Raw genomic sequence first — 15,080 nt, forward strand, 5'->3', positions numbered from 1 at the left:
TTTTCTAAAGCTGTGTGTAAAAATTTAATGATCGCGTTAAATAATCATAAATGAAAGTTAAGAAATATTGATGTCATTGCGCCATCTCAGTCGCGTTTGACGAGTGACGAACGGACCAGGATCAACTCAGCGAGAAGCCGGGTCACGAGTCCCCGCATCCTTCCGCTACGGCTGATCTCTCTCCGTCATCTGTGTTCAGCTCCGCTGAACTAGGGCAAGTCGGAGATCACTGCCCGCGCGGCATTGCCCCTCCGGGGAAAAGCTTCGGAATGCGGATGGAGGAGCTCGAGGACTCGATCTGTTAATCGATTGGTTCATATTTGTCTCGCTCCCTCTCTGGTTGTGATTCTCAGCATGGACTCGAACGCGCCAAGCACTGTTGATTTCCTTATCGCAGTCTACTTCGCCGTCGCTTTCGTCGCGGCTCGCTTCTTCTTCGACAGATTCATCTTCCGAGTAAGCTTTCCATTGCCCTGCACTCTTGAGCACGTGGCATTTTCGAACTTGTTGAGCTCTCGATGATGATTCCCGCGGTGTGTTGCTTGTACTTCTAAAGCGATGCAATCACTGTACATTTGAAGCTAGTATAGACTGGGTAAGGACTTCTTTTCTTGAGATGCGCGCGGATCAGATTTCTTTTGGTGTACAACTTCAATAACGGTGCATTGAGTAGATTCAATGCTTCTCTTCCTCTAATCGTTTAGACTGAGTTCGCAATCCTGTCCAATCAGGTAGGACTCAGTCTTTTGCCAGTCTCTCTCGCTTCGAGAAGTATCTATGCATCTTAATGGTTGGATGGTTGTCAATAAAGTACTGCATTACCATTTGAAGAAAACATTCATTCTATTTATTCTATTAATCCTCTGTTACGAGAGAGAACTTTTCGAGATCATTTCGTCTCCGTACAAATATAACAGTTAAGGAGGATTTCTGCTAGTTCTTTACCCTACCAAGCCTTGTGGATCTCATTCGCATTACTTGGAAATCTATCGAAAAGAAATAATAGAGTCAAAATCGATAGAATTAGAAAAGGTAGCTGCTATCTGATTGAGTGATGCTTCCTCCTTTTTGAAATCTTTCTCTGTGCTCACTTCCTTTTATCTATGAACTAAGAGGCTTGCCATCTTGTTGCTGAGTGATGGGCCTACTCCACTTAAGATTAATGAGGCCGTTCAAGCGAAGATCGGTAAGATATCAGAATCTATGTGGAAGCTAATGTACTATGCTACTGTTGAAGCATTTGTTGTGTCAATCACTTACCAAGAGCCGTGGGTTAGAGATACAAAAGACTGTTTCAGAGGCTGGCCCAATCAAGAACTGAAGTAAGTCATTCGTTTGCTAGACTTAAATTGATATAGCTTCAATTACTAACTCATTAGTTAAGCTATGTCTTGATTTTGGCTGTGGCTTTTACTAGAATAGTGGTCCGGGTACCAAACGCAAAACGAGATAACCTTACTTAACAAGAATAATTTAAGTATTTGCCACTCCAAATCCTTAGCACGAGCTAAAGTTTGAGGGAATAGATTTGACACTTGGCTTTTACAAGTCAACCTTAAAGTTGGCATGTCCAAATCTTTATATGAGGAGCAAAATCCCCTTTGGATAAGCTTACATATTGTTTCCTTCATTATAATGCCAATATAAATGTCCTTTTTCCCCATAATTTCTGTGAAAATTGGCACAAACACTGAAGGCTATAAATTATTTTCTCATTCCATTTCAAGTTTATAGTTGGCCACTATTCGCCTTAAATATCGGGAGATAGCTATTTTTGACGTCTTAGAACCTAAACTGAGATGTATGATGGAGTTTTCTCAGATTAGGCCATTATCTTGCTTACTGTTTTTTCCTCTAGAAAAGAAAGTTCCTGCATAAGATGTTATTTTTTGTGGACATGCTCTAGGCCAGGACCTAGGTTACCCTGATGAGGTGCATTTAAGACAGGAGATACTCTCTTTATCTTCCATCTTTCTTCACCAGTGAGAAGAGGAAGGCTGCTGTTTTGAGCCTCTCTTGGATGTATGGACTTTTCAAAATGAATTTCAATGTCCAAAGCGAAGCTTGAAAATCTACATCAAGCTCGTCAGAAAATGAAGTCGAGATTGGGTAATCGTATTAATATCCATTTGTTTCCGCATGTCAGGCTTTCCCTTAGGCTTTTCTACATGTGCCAATGTGGTTTCTACATCTACAGCATTGCTGCCCTACTTACATGGGAGACTCGGAGGAAGGATTTTGCTGTCATGATGTCTCATCATGTAATAACTGTCATCTTGATTGGTTATTCCTTCTTGACGAGGTAGGGTCTCACTGTCTCAGTAATTCCTTGTTCTTGTTGTGCCCAGAACTAAAACACCATTTTACTAGTACAGGTGAGCCGGTGCTCATCAATTGTGAAGAAATCTCTCGGTTTCCTAGCTTTAGCCTTCCTAATGGAATAAAAGGGAAAATAGCTATCACTGGAGTGGAGCCTACCTGTTTCTTAATATGTTCTCTCCTTGAGCATGTCCATCCTGTAATGCACTTCTAGTAGGTGGTGATGTCTTTTGCATGGAAAAGAAAATATTGTATTATGTCTCTCATCCTATAAGAAGGTCAATCTGCATCATTTGTAAGAACTTATGACATGTATTTGTTGGATTCTTCTATGTATAATCTGGACCATATAATCAAACAATTTTTCCATAGCATGCCAATTTATTGAGAAGTTAGAGAAGGATGTGGAGTGACTGGAGTCTGCCGCATCATTTTTAGATCGTGAGACCTTTCCTTGTTATGGAAATTTAAGAAAGTTCAAGAAATCTGTGGTCTTAGCTTAAGCACCGTGTGGCTTATGTTACCATGTTAAACTAAGTCATCTCCTGGCTGTAGACAAATCATAGTGCCCGCTATTTGGTCATTTTCCCACTGAGTTTCTTGAATGCTTTTACTTTACTGAACACTGATTTAAGGAAGTCTGAGCCCCCCCACCCCCACCCCCACCCCACCCCACACACACAAGGAGCTGCTTTCCCTGTGCTTGACTCTAGGCTACTTAAATATCAATATGTACCTCAAACATAACGGCATACTTTTATTGAAATTCCAGCATGTTGTTGATTAGAGCTTGACTGGATTCAGAAAAGCTGTCAAAATTGCTGTCTACTTTCTGTTTCAAAAGATGATTGCTATTTTTTTTTTAACTCATGATTGCTATTAAGTTCATGCCTTTTCTTTATCTTCTCTCTTTTCGAGTTAAATGTTTTCATGTGGAGAAATTAACTTTGGGGTTTGGGGAGTTGACATTTCAAGGTCTGGTAAGTACGGACAATCAATGAATTGAAAGATGGATAACATTGGGGATTTTCTTCACCCTGTATGGTGGACCTCTGCCAGAGTCTGGACGACCTATCAGAAAGGACTACTTTGCGGAATTGAAGCATAGAGCTTTCCATGGCACGCAAGAAAATTGTGTGCACATTGTGTCTTAGAGATGTTTTCTAGTCATACGGTCTATTAGGTTTACAGTTGGTAGATGTTTCGCTTCATGCTATGGCTATTTAAAGAAGAAAGTTAACAAAAGCTGTTCAATGGTGAAACAGGTTTTTTCGGATAGGCTCTATTATTCTTGCCCTCCATGATGCCAGTGACGTGCTGATGGAAGCTGCAAAAGTCTTTAAGTATTCTGAGAAGGAGTTCAGAGCAAGTCTGTGCTTTGCATTATTTGCCCTCTCGTGGCTCGTGCTAAGGCTTATATTCTTCCCCTTTTGGGTCATCAAAGCATCAAGGTTGCATCTGCTGGTGACTGATTCTTCTTTTAGCTCATCTGCAATGGGTACTGATACCTTGTGCTTTTTTGCTTTTCGATGACCAGCTATCACGTACGTGAAGTTGTGCCGCTATCAGAATTCTATGGCTGTTCCTTATACTATATATTCAACACGATGCTTCTGACTCTGCTTGTGTTCCATATTTACTGGTGGGTTCTTATATACTCAATGATCACGAAGCAGCTAAAAAACAGAGGCAAAGTGGGAGAAGATATAAGATCCGGTAAGCGGTTTAAAGTGCTAGTTTTAGTCTTTTATACTAATCGTGATGCCCTACATTCAACTATCATCTGCTCTGCTTGAACGCCTACTAAAACTTCAGTGGATCAGAAAATTGATTGAATTGAATTGACCAATGTCGACACTAATGACCAAGTGAAATTTTATCTAGAAAGAGTTTTGAGAAATTTCCACATAACTAGAATAGGCAATTGCTGCTGTTCTACTTCCTGAGTAAAAACAGTGCGCTGCTCGTCGTACTTCCTGAAGTGGCATATTTATTGCTATGTTGCTTCTCTAATATCTTACCATATGTCCATTAGATAATGCTGTTGATTTATTTGAGAGGAGTACTGGTAAATTAGGAAGAGCTAATGAAGTGAAATGGTAACTCATGGGTCACTCTTTGATTATGAGTTTGTTGCATCTTTCAAATAGCTCGACTGCTTGTCCGAACTTCCTTGTGACACTTGTAGTTGTTTCCTCAATATATCCTTTTTCAGTTTTATTGTTGTGGAAGGCAAAAAACCGAAGTCTATTGTCGATTTATCTGACTTTTCCGCCATTGAAATACAGATTCAGAGGATGATGACTAGATGGAAGTTTTGGCACATTCAAATCAGTTCCTGATGAGGAAACTAGTTATGGGAGCGTAGCATCTTTGCCTCTCTTGTTGGTCAGCGAGTTGTCATTGATCGCAAGAAGTTGAAAATCCTATGATCCCTGATTTTTGTCCGGCCCCTTTCGGGACATTTTTGGAGAGGTAGGGTAATGAAGGAAATCTTTCCCATTTTTTCCCCTTTTTGGCCTATAAATCAGTAGGCTATTCCTTCTGTAATCCCTCTTTCCGCTCATATGATAGACAGATTGGATTAATTGAGAATGTCCCAACATGGACAAGAAGAAAACGCGGAGTCCTTCTCGGAGAATTGTTCTTCCCTCATCTCCCACTTCATGATATATTTCTTTTTTCAGTGCGTAATCACGGTTTTGTTATCAGTTCACTGTACTGAGGGCGAAAAGAAAGAGTCGACAGACATTTGAAGGCCGGTTATGCTTTCCCGAGCCTGCATCGAAGCAACGGAAAATGATCTGGCTCCGTGTATTAGCACGTGATGCTTCCAGGCGAATCGAGCCGATTCTATACGGACTCGGTTTGTTTTTTTTCTGTTGGCGACCACTCGGAACTCTTTGAGGAAATCGTGCATGTTGTCCTTTCATTTTAGGTGGGGGACCACCGAGTAGGCACCTTTCAAGGAACAAGGAAGGGTCCACCTAGACCTCCGCATCTTATCCGATGCGGGACTCTGCGTGTTCGGCATCTTGACTTCTGACCGGTATTGTCGGTTACAAGTTGGATTTGGATAGCTTAATATTGAAATTTCCATATCATACGTGACATTATTTAAATCAAACCATCCAAATGAAAATTGATGATTTGATTTGGGCCACATCATGTATTGAAAGGGAGCAAAAAAATTTGGACGGAAATTTTTTTGAAATTTGAAAAATTTTGAATTTCAAATATGGCTCAAATCACACCGTCTATTTTTAAACGGCTTGAATTAGTAATATTACGCATGTTATGGAAATTTCAATATTAGGCGATGCGGATCAGTTACAAGTCACTGGTCGATTCGTCGGGAGTATGCTCCTCAATCGGAATGCGATCTGGAAGCGCGTCGGTCTGTCTAAGAAGAGCTCTGAAACGTCGAATATAACTGCTAATATACAACTGGCGCTGTCTTGTCAGGCATTAGAGTGTTTAAAGATTTTGTCGAAACCTTATCCGTTTATCAGGGATGATTTCGTGTGTAAAACTGAGTTGGCCGTGAGTCAGGACTCGGTTGCACCGACTCGGTCAAGGCCGCGTTTACACGGGTCTGCTAATGCTTCTCCCTTCTCAAAGCAAAAATCGTCTTTGCGTCCTTAATTCATTTCTTAACTTTAATGGGCGGTCGTCCAATCTCCGTCTTTAATTTGAGGGTTAAAGATTTAAGATAATGACTCTTTTCAGAACTTAATGATTTCACTTTGACATGGACTTTTACTCACTCAAAGATTTAGATTCGCCGAATAAATTAGTATGTCGACTTATGCGTTGCTGATGACGTGGAGTATCGTGAATAAAAGTAATACAAAACCAACTGATCAAGAAAATTTACTTATCTTACAATTAATTTCTTTGAACACCAAACATTTTAATTTTCAAAGATATTCGAAGAATTTCGTTGGGATTAGTGTTTTCAAAACATAATCTTCTCATGGATTAATTAAGATCATTAATTGAGTAAAGAATCGCATGGAGGGAAAATTTTGAATAACGGTCTGAACCAAAAGCCATTTCTTTTCATAGAAGAATCTTTAGAGTGAATCTTATCTCAAATAACTCTCCGTTTTTTTCGCGAACAATGAAAATAATTTTCGTTCATTCGATTTTATAGGCGATACAAGCAAACTTTTAAGAAAATGTTTTGTAAATCATTCATTTTCACGAAATAAATACAGACTGAGGAAGCGTTTGTTTCACTGAAAATCCAAGATAAGATAATTGATTGCACGATGTTGTCGACAATGAAAACATTTTTGTATAGTAGACTTTATTTTCTAGATGATACGACCAATTACTTTTTGAAAAACGGTTTTCAAATCTTCAATTTTTCATGAAAAATAACGCATTCTGAATATCTAAAGTGGTTAGGTTGATCTCAAATAAGGATCCGAACTCACCGTCCGGCAAAATCTTCGTCGGGTGCCTTTTTTGGCGGCTAGAGCAAGGGACATTTCTCTCAAAAATTTGCAAATGCCTTGGGAAGTAAGGAATCCATTTTCACCCCCAACATTAGTTCCCAGCACTGTGAAAGGCCCCCACCAGGAAGAACGCCATCACATCCACATGTGCCTTCCCCGCAAAATAAGAAGACAAACATTCCCCCTAGCATCACCTTCGTCGCGGCCGCAACCTACAACACCTCTTGCAGCATCCACTCGCTGAACCCGCCACGTCGGATCATCTCCTTCATGAACTAGTGAATTTCAATTTGGGGCTTTTTCTTTTGTAGGGTTTTGGCCATTCTTGAATTGGGTCAGCACGAACCCGAACTTCAATTTATGTGAAATCATATTATCTTGGACAAAATCAACCCCTGCTCTCTTCGCGGGAAAAAGTTCGAACCTTTATTTGAAACTAAGTAGGCCACATCGGGCCTTTAATTGAGATGAGATCCATTTTTAGCCCGATACCAAGAAAAAAAGAAAAAAGAACATAAGATTTAATGTTGGTTACGATCATATTCGGTTAGTCGGTTACATCATTTAAATTCCTTGATATTTCTTCTGAAAAAAAAAATATATATATTGAGAAGAAGAATCTGAAACTCTAAGCCGGTGGCCCGTTATTGAAGCGGTCCACGGACCTCGCCTCCGACGTCAGCACAACCGTCAGCACCCATGGCCACGCCATATCACCACATGCGCGCTTTTTGGCACGTGACGACGTTGTTAAACCACTAAAGACCTCCAGACCAAGCCCGAACCGTGTGGGAACGGTGTACAGGCTGGCGACAGCCACGTAGGCGGCAACGACCACAGCGTATATAAACCCGTTGACTCTCTCACTCTCTCATTCCTCAACCGCCAGAAGCAGAGCAGACCCAGAGTTTCAGCAGCGAAAAAGTATAGAGAGTCATGCACAACAAGAGACCCAAGCTCACAGACCCAGCCGCACCGCCGCAGCACCGCCTCACCCACGACCTAGAGTTCTCCATCATGGTCGCCGCCCTCAAGAACGTCGTCTCCGGTGCCACCTCCTCTGGCCTCATCCCTTGCGTCCCTCCCAGCGCCGCTAGCACTACAGGAGATCACTACCAATGGGACAGTGACTTCGCGGCCCTACCCGATCTCGGCATGTGTCAGGTGTGCAGGATCGAGGGCTGCCTCGGGTGCAACTTCTTTCCCCCCATCGCCGGCCAAGCAGAAGAGAGGAGCAGCGACCGCGCCTCCTCCAAGAAGAGGCCGCCGTCCACGTCCCGAGAGCCAGGCAAGAAGAAGTACAGGGGCGTGAGGCAGCGGCCATGGGGGAAGTGGGCGGCGGAGATCCGGGACCCGCGGCGAGCAGTCCGGGTGTGGCTTGGGACGTTCAACACGGCCGAGGAGGCCGCGCGCGCCTATGACAAGGCAGCCATTGAGTTCCGCGGGGCACGCGCCAAGCTCAACTTCCCGCACGTCGACCACTCGCTCTTTCTGTCGGTGCCGCCCCCGGTGCATCCTCAGAGACAGGACCCGAGGAGGACGACTACCACGATGGACAATAACGATTCGGGAATGGGGTCGAACTCGGAGGAGAACAAAGGGAAGGGCAAGGCGGTGGAAGCAGATGACTTCTGGGACATGTTCAACGACGCCGAGATGGAGAGGCAGCTGATGACGTTGATGGACCGGGGAGGCGATTCCTCCGACTCCAACGGGCGGACCGTGCCCTTATTTTGATTCATTGATTCTCTCCAACGATCGATGCATGCATAATACTGTGTAATTAGTTCTCGCGTTCGTTTCTTGATCTTTCGACTGTGTATGAGCATAATTTTTTGAATTGCTCATGATAGAGATTTTACTTCAAACCGCCACTTTTTCTTCCCGAGCTTTTGATTCCATGGTTATGTCATGTCCGAACGACTACTGAATCCGTATGATCTCACCAAGCGTTTACAGCTATGAGGTGACGAAGCCCACTTAAAAAGGGGACACGTGTGTAGATCGATGTGAAATCGTGCCTACAGAAACGTGACAAAATTGCCACGTGAGGATTATTTTATCCAGATCAACGCCAAGGCCGGACTGGCCAGGGATTAATGAAGTGACGTCATCTTTGTCGCGTTTCTTTTCTTGGCTTGAAGGTGTCGGAACGAAGGACAGACGCGAACTCTTTGACTTGATGTGGCGTGTGAACCTTGTTGACTACACTGGGTCAGTCAAACTGCGTGTCGCGTCTCGCGACACATAGTCTGCGACTACGAAACTGCATCTCTCCACGTCACTCACCTCTTTAAACTTATTTTGCCCACGCCAACCGAAAATAACAGAACAATAAAAATTAGTTCTGGAATTTTTTTTTTTTGGCTAAACCCGACCATATTACCTCCTTTCGACCTACACGGTAGAAGTATGATCCGACGGACTAGAATCGCTCGCGTTTGAAACTCAATAACCATGCTTCGTTACTCTCCAAGCCTAACCGATCTCGCTTCCATTTCGTGGCCAGAGCAGCTGGTTCTTCTCGAGGTCTTTGCGCGAGCCGAACTCGTTACACTGTGAGTAGATTCTCTCAGCGTCGGGTTTTCCGAATTTCTCGCGAGTTTTGGTTGCTATGCTTTCACGGGGATATGGAGTTGGTGTTTTGCGCTTATGTGGTTGATCTAGGGCATTTCCAAAATGCTTCTCTTTTTCTTTTCTTTTGTCCTTTTGTTCTTGGGCCAAAGTTCGTCGCTTTCTCTGCCCTTTCGTCCGTTTTAGGGAAACCCAGAAGCTATTTGTCTTCCTGGTTTCCGCTTCTCAGGCAGGTGATGCTCTGCTTTTTTGTCTGATTCTGGGGTTTTTTTTTTTTTTTTTGGGTCGAGTCTGATTCTGGGTTTGAAAGGGACTTAAATTTGATCATTCATTCATAGCCCCGTGTGTTCCTTCATTTTATTCTTCGACGCTTTTCGTGTCCGTTGGCATGAGTCAGGTAGTCTGACGAATGAGGATACCCAATGTCTTGGAAACGAGAAAAGAAAGGAATCTAGCTATACGTTATACGAGTTCTTTAGGCCGGGTGGAACTCTGCTTTGTCGGATTGTGTTGAGAAAGGACTCAAATTTGGTAATGTCATGATCCAAATCGATTTGGTCGTTGCAGCATGTGTTCCTTTATGTGGTTCAATGTGATGATGATCTGGTACAGAGTCCAGTCTATTATGACAAATTGTTCTGAAACATGATGGGCTACAGATTGTTGTAATCCTTGTTCATGTTAGTAGAGCAACTGTATTATTCATGTCAAAGCGCATGCCCTTTCTTCCATCATGTTGATTTTCCTCACTTCTAGATATGGCTAGATCTGCCAGAGCGATTTTGCCCACTGCTATTTCTTCTTGTGAGATTACTCTCTGCAATGCTTATTATAGATGGGTTACGGCTAATGACGCTTTTTTCTGGGCAATGTTGTTAGTCACAACAGTCGGTGATTAGTGGCTTGATTCGAGTCTTCTCAAGTGTTGAAAAAGTTCATTCCTATCCCTTTGTTACATCTTGAGTTTCATGATAAATCTGCTCTTTGACGGTTTTGGTTCTAGTTTGAGATGGCACCTCAGGCTAGAAGATTGGCTGCGGCTCAAGGAAATTTTCAAGCAGTTGAGCCTAAAAAGGCATGGATGCATCATGAGATGAATTCAGTTGACAATACTGTTAGACACAAGCTGGGTGGGCGGCAGCTAGCTGGGGGCAGACCTGTGCTGACTGCATATCAAAGGGATGTCCTTTGGGAGGTACGACAACATTGTGCTTGGTTGATTAAAATGGAGGAACCTTTCAATGTATTTGGATGCTCTGATGAAGAGAAAGTGAATTATGCCACCTATGGGTCAAGCAGGCCTGCTATCATTTGGTGGCTGCTTGAGAAAAGTGAGTACTTGGGATAACTTTGAAAAGGCTTTCTGTGGACGGTACATCCCAGACAGTGTTTGACTTCAAATGGCAGAAGATCTCATCAACCTGAAGCAGAAGGACTTGACTGTAGTTCAGCATGAAGCTCAATTTAGTAAACTGACAAGGTTTGTGCCACCGTGGGTGGACAGTGATGTGTTCGTTGCTCGGATGTTTGAAGGGGGACTGAGGCCTCAAATTAAGGCATTGGTGATGCCTTTTGAACTGAAGACATACAGGGATATTGCGATAAAAGCTTCTTTTGTTGAGAAATGCCTCCTCAAGGTAGACAGGGATGGATACGATGTACAAAAGAAGAGGCATGCTATTGAGGTGCCCCAGCGAGAACAGGATTCATATAGTCCGGAGGGAAGGGATTCCAAGTACTTGCGCCTGCAGATGGAAAGAGACTCAATCAATTTGAAACAGAATAACTCAACAGTGGCTGAATACGAACGGAGTTTCATAGACTAGCGGCTTTTGCTCCTTCCCTGGTAGCAGATGAGGTGATCCGTGCATTTAGGTTCGAGGAGGGATTGAAGCCTCTGATCAAATTTCTTGTGGTCCCATTTGAGCTGAAAACTTTCAGTGCTGTGGTGAAAAAGGCTAAGCTGGTAGAGTGAGTTCTCGAGGAGGAAGGTGGACATGGACAGATTTGAATCTGCTTGACCAGGAGTTCCTTCACCCCCCGCCCCTTTTCTTTTTTTGCCCTTCAATCACAACTTGGGATGCTCGTGGCGTAAAGAAATGTATAGGGAGTTAGGGACATTGTGAATGGCATGGCTCTTCTTTTTGCTTTCATTTTTGCCTTGTTATCAGGACTCGGGATCCTAAAGAATGCAGGATTGTCTGTTTCGAAAGGTTCATGAAAACCTAGTGGAAAGACTACAAAGAAACCGTAAATGGAGACTAGCTTTTTGGAGTTGTTTTTGTCTACTTCCAAGTGGAGCTTTTCGTTTGGGACTCTACTACTGCTGTAAAGTGAGCTTTGCTAAATTTGTATGAGTGTAAGCATTCGTCCTTTTACAACGATGCCCTAGATATTATGCTCAGAGTTCGTCGTAGCTAGTGGTTATGCACTTGAAATAATCTTAAAATCTAGGCAATGTCACAAGAGTGGAGACCAAGAGCGTTTTTACTTTGGAACATTGTAGAAGTCAACCATTTCATAATGGCACTCCCTTGAATTTTGTGGTCCAATCCCAATGTGCATCATGAATGATCCTGGAAGCATAATTCATTCCAGCGATGAAGAGCTTATGACTTCATTGAATCTCTCTCAACAGGACCCTCGTACTTGTTAAAACTTAGAAGAAAATCTCATCGCCACTCCAAAAATCTTCATAAAAACGTTAGGTTATCTTCATTCACACTCTGGGGAATCACAACTCAAAGGTCAGAGGACAACTCAAAAAGAAAAAAAGGGACAAAGAAAAAGGTAGATCTAATTACATCATTTATGCACCACAAGGCAAAAAAAGAGACTTCTATGCTATACATGATTCAGAATTCAACTGTACTATCGCCTGCCGGAAAGACTGATGGAGCTAACTTTCATGGGGGTTGCCACCACCAATGGAGCTTCCGGGGAGTCGCTGACGGCAAACTTGTCGTGCATGAAGCGGCTTTCAACTATGGATTCATCCTTCAGCAGAATCTTGTAACAATAACAGCTTTTAAGGCCTTGCTGATTCTGGTAGCACTGGTGTGCGCTGTTCTTCACTTGCTGGAAGTCCCATATCACGCTGAATTTTCCCACCGTCGCTACTAGATGCCTTTCTTGTTTACCGTTCTCTGTAACCTGAAAGAAAAAACAATTCAAGATATTAGACGAAAATACGTCATGTTACGTCCAAATCCATCCAGAAGCCATTTTTGACATAAAAAAAAATATGATAGCCGTAAAAACACCATCAATACATAAACACGATGTTAAGTCTGGAACATAAATCGAGCTATAACGCATTAATTCTCATACCCAAGAAGTGAGAATGTCTTGTAACACTAAGAAGTTAATTCTTGCCCAGCACCACCTGTCACAGAAACACGGCCTACCTTCTTGACAAACTAATAGATGATGCCAGCTAAAACTTCCACAAGAATAATCGTTGCAACAAAATTTCTATTCACAGAGATATTGACTGCATGATGCAAAACCTCATGATAGCTTTAATAAGTGACTGCTAAATGATAGCTTTAATAAATGACTGCTAAGTGAACGATTCACACAGACTCACAGATACCTAAAGCCTCAAATGTGACAAATAGCGAAACTACAGATAACAAAATCCACCAATGCATTCCTATATGGATGCATCGAAGGCGACTCTACTGCAGAAAGTAAGAGTAAAAGAAGGAAATGAGGTTTACCCATGAGAAGTGGCCACCATGAAACTTATTGTTCTCGCCGGCCAAATGTGAATCCAATGGAGTCAGCTTCAACAATCGTGGAGCTGGAATCTTGTTTCCCATGCGACCAGAGAATCCAGTTTTTGTCCTCCCATCTTTGTCGGTGAACAGAGTGCATATAAGAACCAAGTATGTGTCCGTCGTTCCCAGCACCCACTTTCCATCGTAAGTCACATCAACATGTGTAATTGGAGAACCAAGCCCGGGAAATGCAGTTTTGGCCTGCCTCATTGAAGTCTTGGAGTACAACCTTATCTTACCATCAATGGAACCAACCACAATCGAGCCATCCCCGGTGGTCGCAAAGCACTGGAAGTTTGTTCCCCGTGAAAACTGGTGACCCTGAGTCCATTGCAAAACAGGAGAATTCGAACTCGCAATATTTTGCACAATCCCTCTCCTATCTCTCATATCCCACTGACAGAGCCTACTATCATCCAACCCTAAAAATGTCGATTCTGAGGGATCCAGCTGAGAGCCTTTAGTGTCGTTTGTAATATCTCTCATTGTAATATCGGCCCCATCCTTCTCAAACTTCCATTCCGTCACAATTTTCCCCGTCTCGATATCCAATTGCTGAAGCCCTGTAGCATGGGGTTTCCCTTCCTTCAAAGGACTCATCAACATCATATTAGTCTCTCCCCTCATTAACATCGCCTTCTTTGGGGTCGTCTCCGACAAGCTTGATCCCACTTTCTTGTTCCCACTGTCGTATCTCACATAAATGCCTTTCCCTCTAATCCCATGCGCCGAATTCCTATACACCTGAACCCCCAAATCATTGACCAAGAAGCTATTATCCAATGCACCGAGAGTCAAACTCTGAATTCCACCATTTGCAGCCTCCTCAAACTCTTCCATCAAGTCCGGATTCGGATGCTTAAGCGACAACAGCTCAGGGCTCTTCCTCAGATCATTCTCCGCGTCCTCCCACACCGAGTCGTCCGCAACCTCAGGCTTAACCCACCCAAGGAACTCCTTCCCATAAACCTTCTCTTTATTATCCTCAGTTGCTCTCAGCCCATACACATTCTCAAACAAACAATCCTGAAACCTCGTCACGAAGCTCCGATACTCCTCGTTGCTGAAAAACTTCATCGCCCAAACACTATTACTAACAAAATCCACGCGCCTCTGCTCGCCGAACATCTTCAACTGCATATCACTGGAAACCCTAACGCGCACCTTCGACCCCACCTTCAAAACCCACCAGGACCCCGCCCCGCGTCCCACCGACTCATCCTCCTCGTAATCATCATCGCCGTCTCCGTCGACTCGAGACGTCCTCATAAACTTATAAGACGTCAACTTATCGGAAACGATCCACTTCGCTTTCGGCGTGTTTCCGCCGATATGAAGGTAAAGCTTAACCGGATTTTGCAAATCCGGTGGTGGCGCCGTCGGATACTTGACCCTGAGAGATTTCAGCTTCGCATCGATCTCGTCGAGGGAGTTCAGCGATTGGGAAGTACCTGAAGTGGAAGAGACTCGGTGAGGCTCTTTTTGGCGGTGCTCTTCCTCGACGTCCTCGTACTTCTCGTGATCGGACTCGTAGTCGCCGTCGTCCTCCTCGGAGGAATCGATCTCGAGATCTTCGCGACTGTGAGAACCTCCCATGGCGATTCAGTTGTCAGTTTTCTCGGGAATTGCGAAAGCGAAGACGAAAATGAAAAATGGCTAATTTCGAGGGAGCGAGTGACGAAACGAGAGAATAAGGGAGGATTTTTAGAGATGATGTTAGTTACAGTCGCTGGGCTTTAATAATGAAAGGGTAAAGTCACGGCCTGTGACGAGTAGCGTCGGCCTGACGCCGGCGTTTGCTTCGCTTTGAAGTAAAATGCAAAGTTAGAGTGGCGCCGTCTCTTTTGCAGTCTCTCTCTCTCCGGGTGGGCCCCGCTTTCCGCAAGCCAGACACGTCCGTGGCGCGCTTTCCAGCTCGTCATAGTCGGGCCGAGACTTTTTC

The 15,080-nt window shown here is 43.6% G+C and overlaps 6 protein-coding genes across 10 annotated transcripts in view; 5 read left to right on the forward strand and 1 right to left on the reverse strand.

Moving 5' to 3' along the window:
* The window catches only part of LOC115735585 (DNA repair protein REV1), an 870,695-nt gene that overhangs the window by 252,940 nt on the left and 602,675 nt on the right, over positions 1 to 15,080 (forward strand). The gene's annotated exons all lie outside the window — the stretch shown is intronic.
* On the forward strand, positions 143 to 4,974 carry LOC115735998 (ceramide synthase LOH2-like). Of its 3 annotated transcripts, none has more exons than XR_004014833.2 (7): positions 143 to 456; positions 1,114 to 1,322; positions 2,147 to 2,302; positions 3,585 to 3,770; positions 3,857 to 4,035; positions 4,608 to 4,690; positions 4,749 to 4,974. XR_004014833.2 is itself a non-coding variant. In XM_048272953.1 (7 exons), exons 2-7 carry the CDS (start codon positions 355 to 357, stop codon positions 4,625 to 4,627), a joined length of 852 nt encoding a protein of 283 aa, XP_048128910.1. In that variant the 5' UTR covers positions 215 to 237; positions 353 to 354; the 3' UTR covers positions 4,628 to 4,974. The 3 variants fall into 3 exon arrangements, 2 of the variants coding, with proteins under 2 accessions (XP_048128911.1, XP_048128910.1); XM_048272953.1 differs by having other exon boundaries at positions 215 to 237; positions 353 to 456; positions 4,608 to 4,974; XM_048272954.1 differs by lacking the exon at positions 2,147 to 2,302 and having other exon boundaries at positions 4,608 to 4,974.
* On the forward strand, positions 7,661 to 8,717 carry LOC115735999 (ethylene-responsive transcription factor ERF109). Of its 2 annotated transcripts, none has more exons than XM_030667501.2 (2): positions 7,661 to 8,553; positions 8,585 to 8,717. In XM_030667501.2, the coding sequence occupies exon 1, from the start codon at positions 7,719 to 7,721 to the stop codon at positions 8,517 to 8,519; it is 801 nt and encodes a 266-aa protein (XP_030523361.1). In that variant the 5' UTR covers positions 7,661 to 7,718; the 3' UTR covers positions 8,520 to 8,553; positions 8,585 to 8,717. The 2 variants fall into 2 exon arrangements, with proteins under 2 accessions (XP_030523361.1, XP_048128917.1); XM_048272960.1 differs by having other exon boundaries at positions 7,661 to 8,479; positions 8,537 to 8,717.
* LOC125312911 lies at positions 9,364 to 11,626 on the forward strand. The gene is made up of 2 exons (XM_048272970.1): positions 9,364 to 9,589; positions 10,360 to 11,626. The coding sequence occupies exons 1-2, from the start codon at positions 9,413 to 9,415 to the stop codon at positions 10,702 to 10,704; spliced, it is 522 nt and encodes a 173-aa protein (XP_048128927.1). The 5' UTR covers positions 9,364 to 9,412; the 3' UTR covers positions 10,705 to 11,626.
* Positions 10,757 to 11,626, forward strand: LOC125312914. The gene is made up of 2 exons (XM_048272972.1): positions 10,757 to 11,163; positions 11,194 to 11,626. The coding sequence occupies exons 1-2, from the start codon at positions 10,757 to 10,759 to the stop codon at positions 11,204 to 11,206; spliced, it is 420 nt and encodes a 139-aa protein (XP_048128929.1). The 3' UTR covers positions 11,207 to 11,626.
* On the reverse strand, positions 12,054 to 14,833 carry LOC115735920 (protein CYPRO4). The gene is made up of 2 exons (XM_030667362.2): positions 13,079 to 14,833; positions 12,054 to 12,509 (listed from the first exon to the last, which is right to left on the reverse strand). The coding sequence occupies exons 1-2, from the start codon at positions 14,732 to 14,734 to the stop codon at positions 12,228 to 12,230; spliced, it is 1,938 nt and encodes a 645-aa protein (XP_030523222.1). The 5' UTR covers positions 14,735 to 14,833; the 3' UTR covers positions 12,054 to 12,227.

The sequence above is a fragment of the Rhodamnia argentea genome, chromosome 11, assembly GCF_020921035.1.
Source record: "Rhodamnia argentea isolate NSW1041297 chromosome 11, ASM2092103v1, whole genome shotgun sequence".
NCBI lineage: Eukaryota > Viridiplantae > Streptophyta > Magnoliopsida > Myrtales > Myrtaceae > Rhodamnia > Rhodamnia argentea.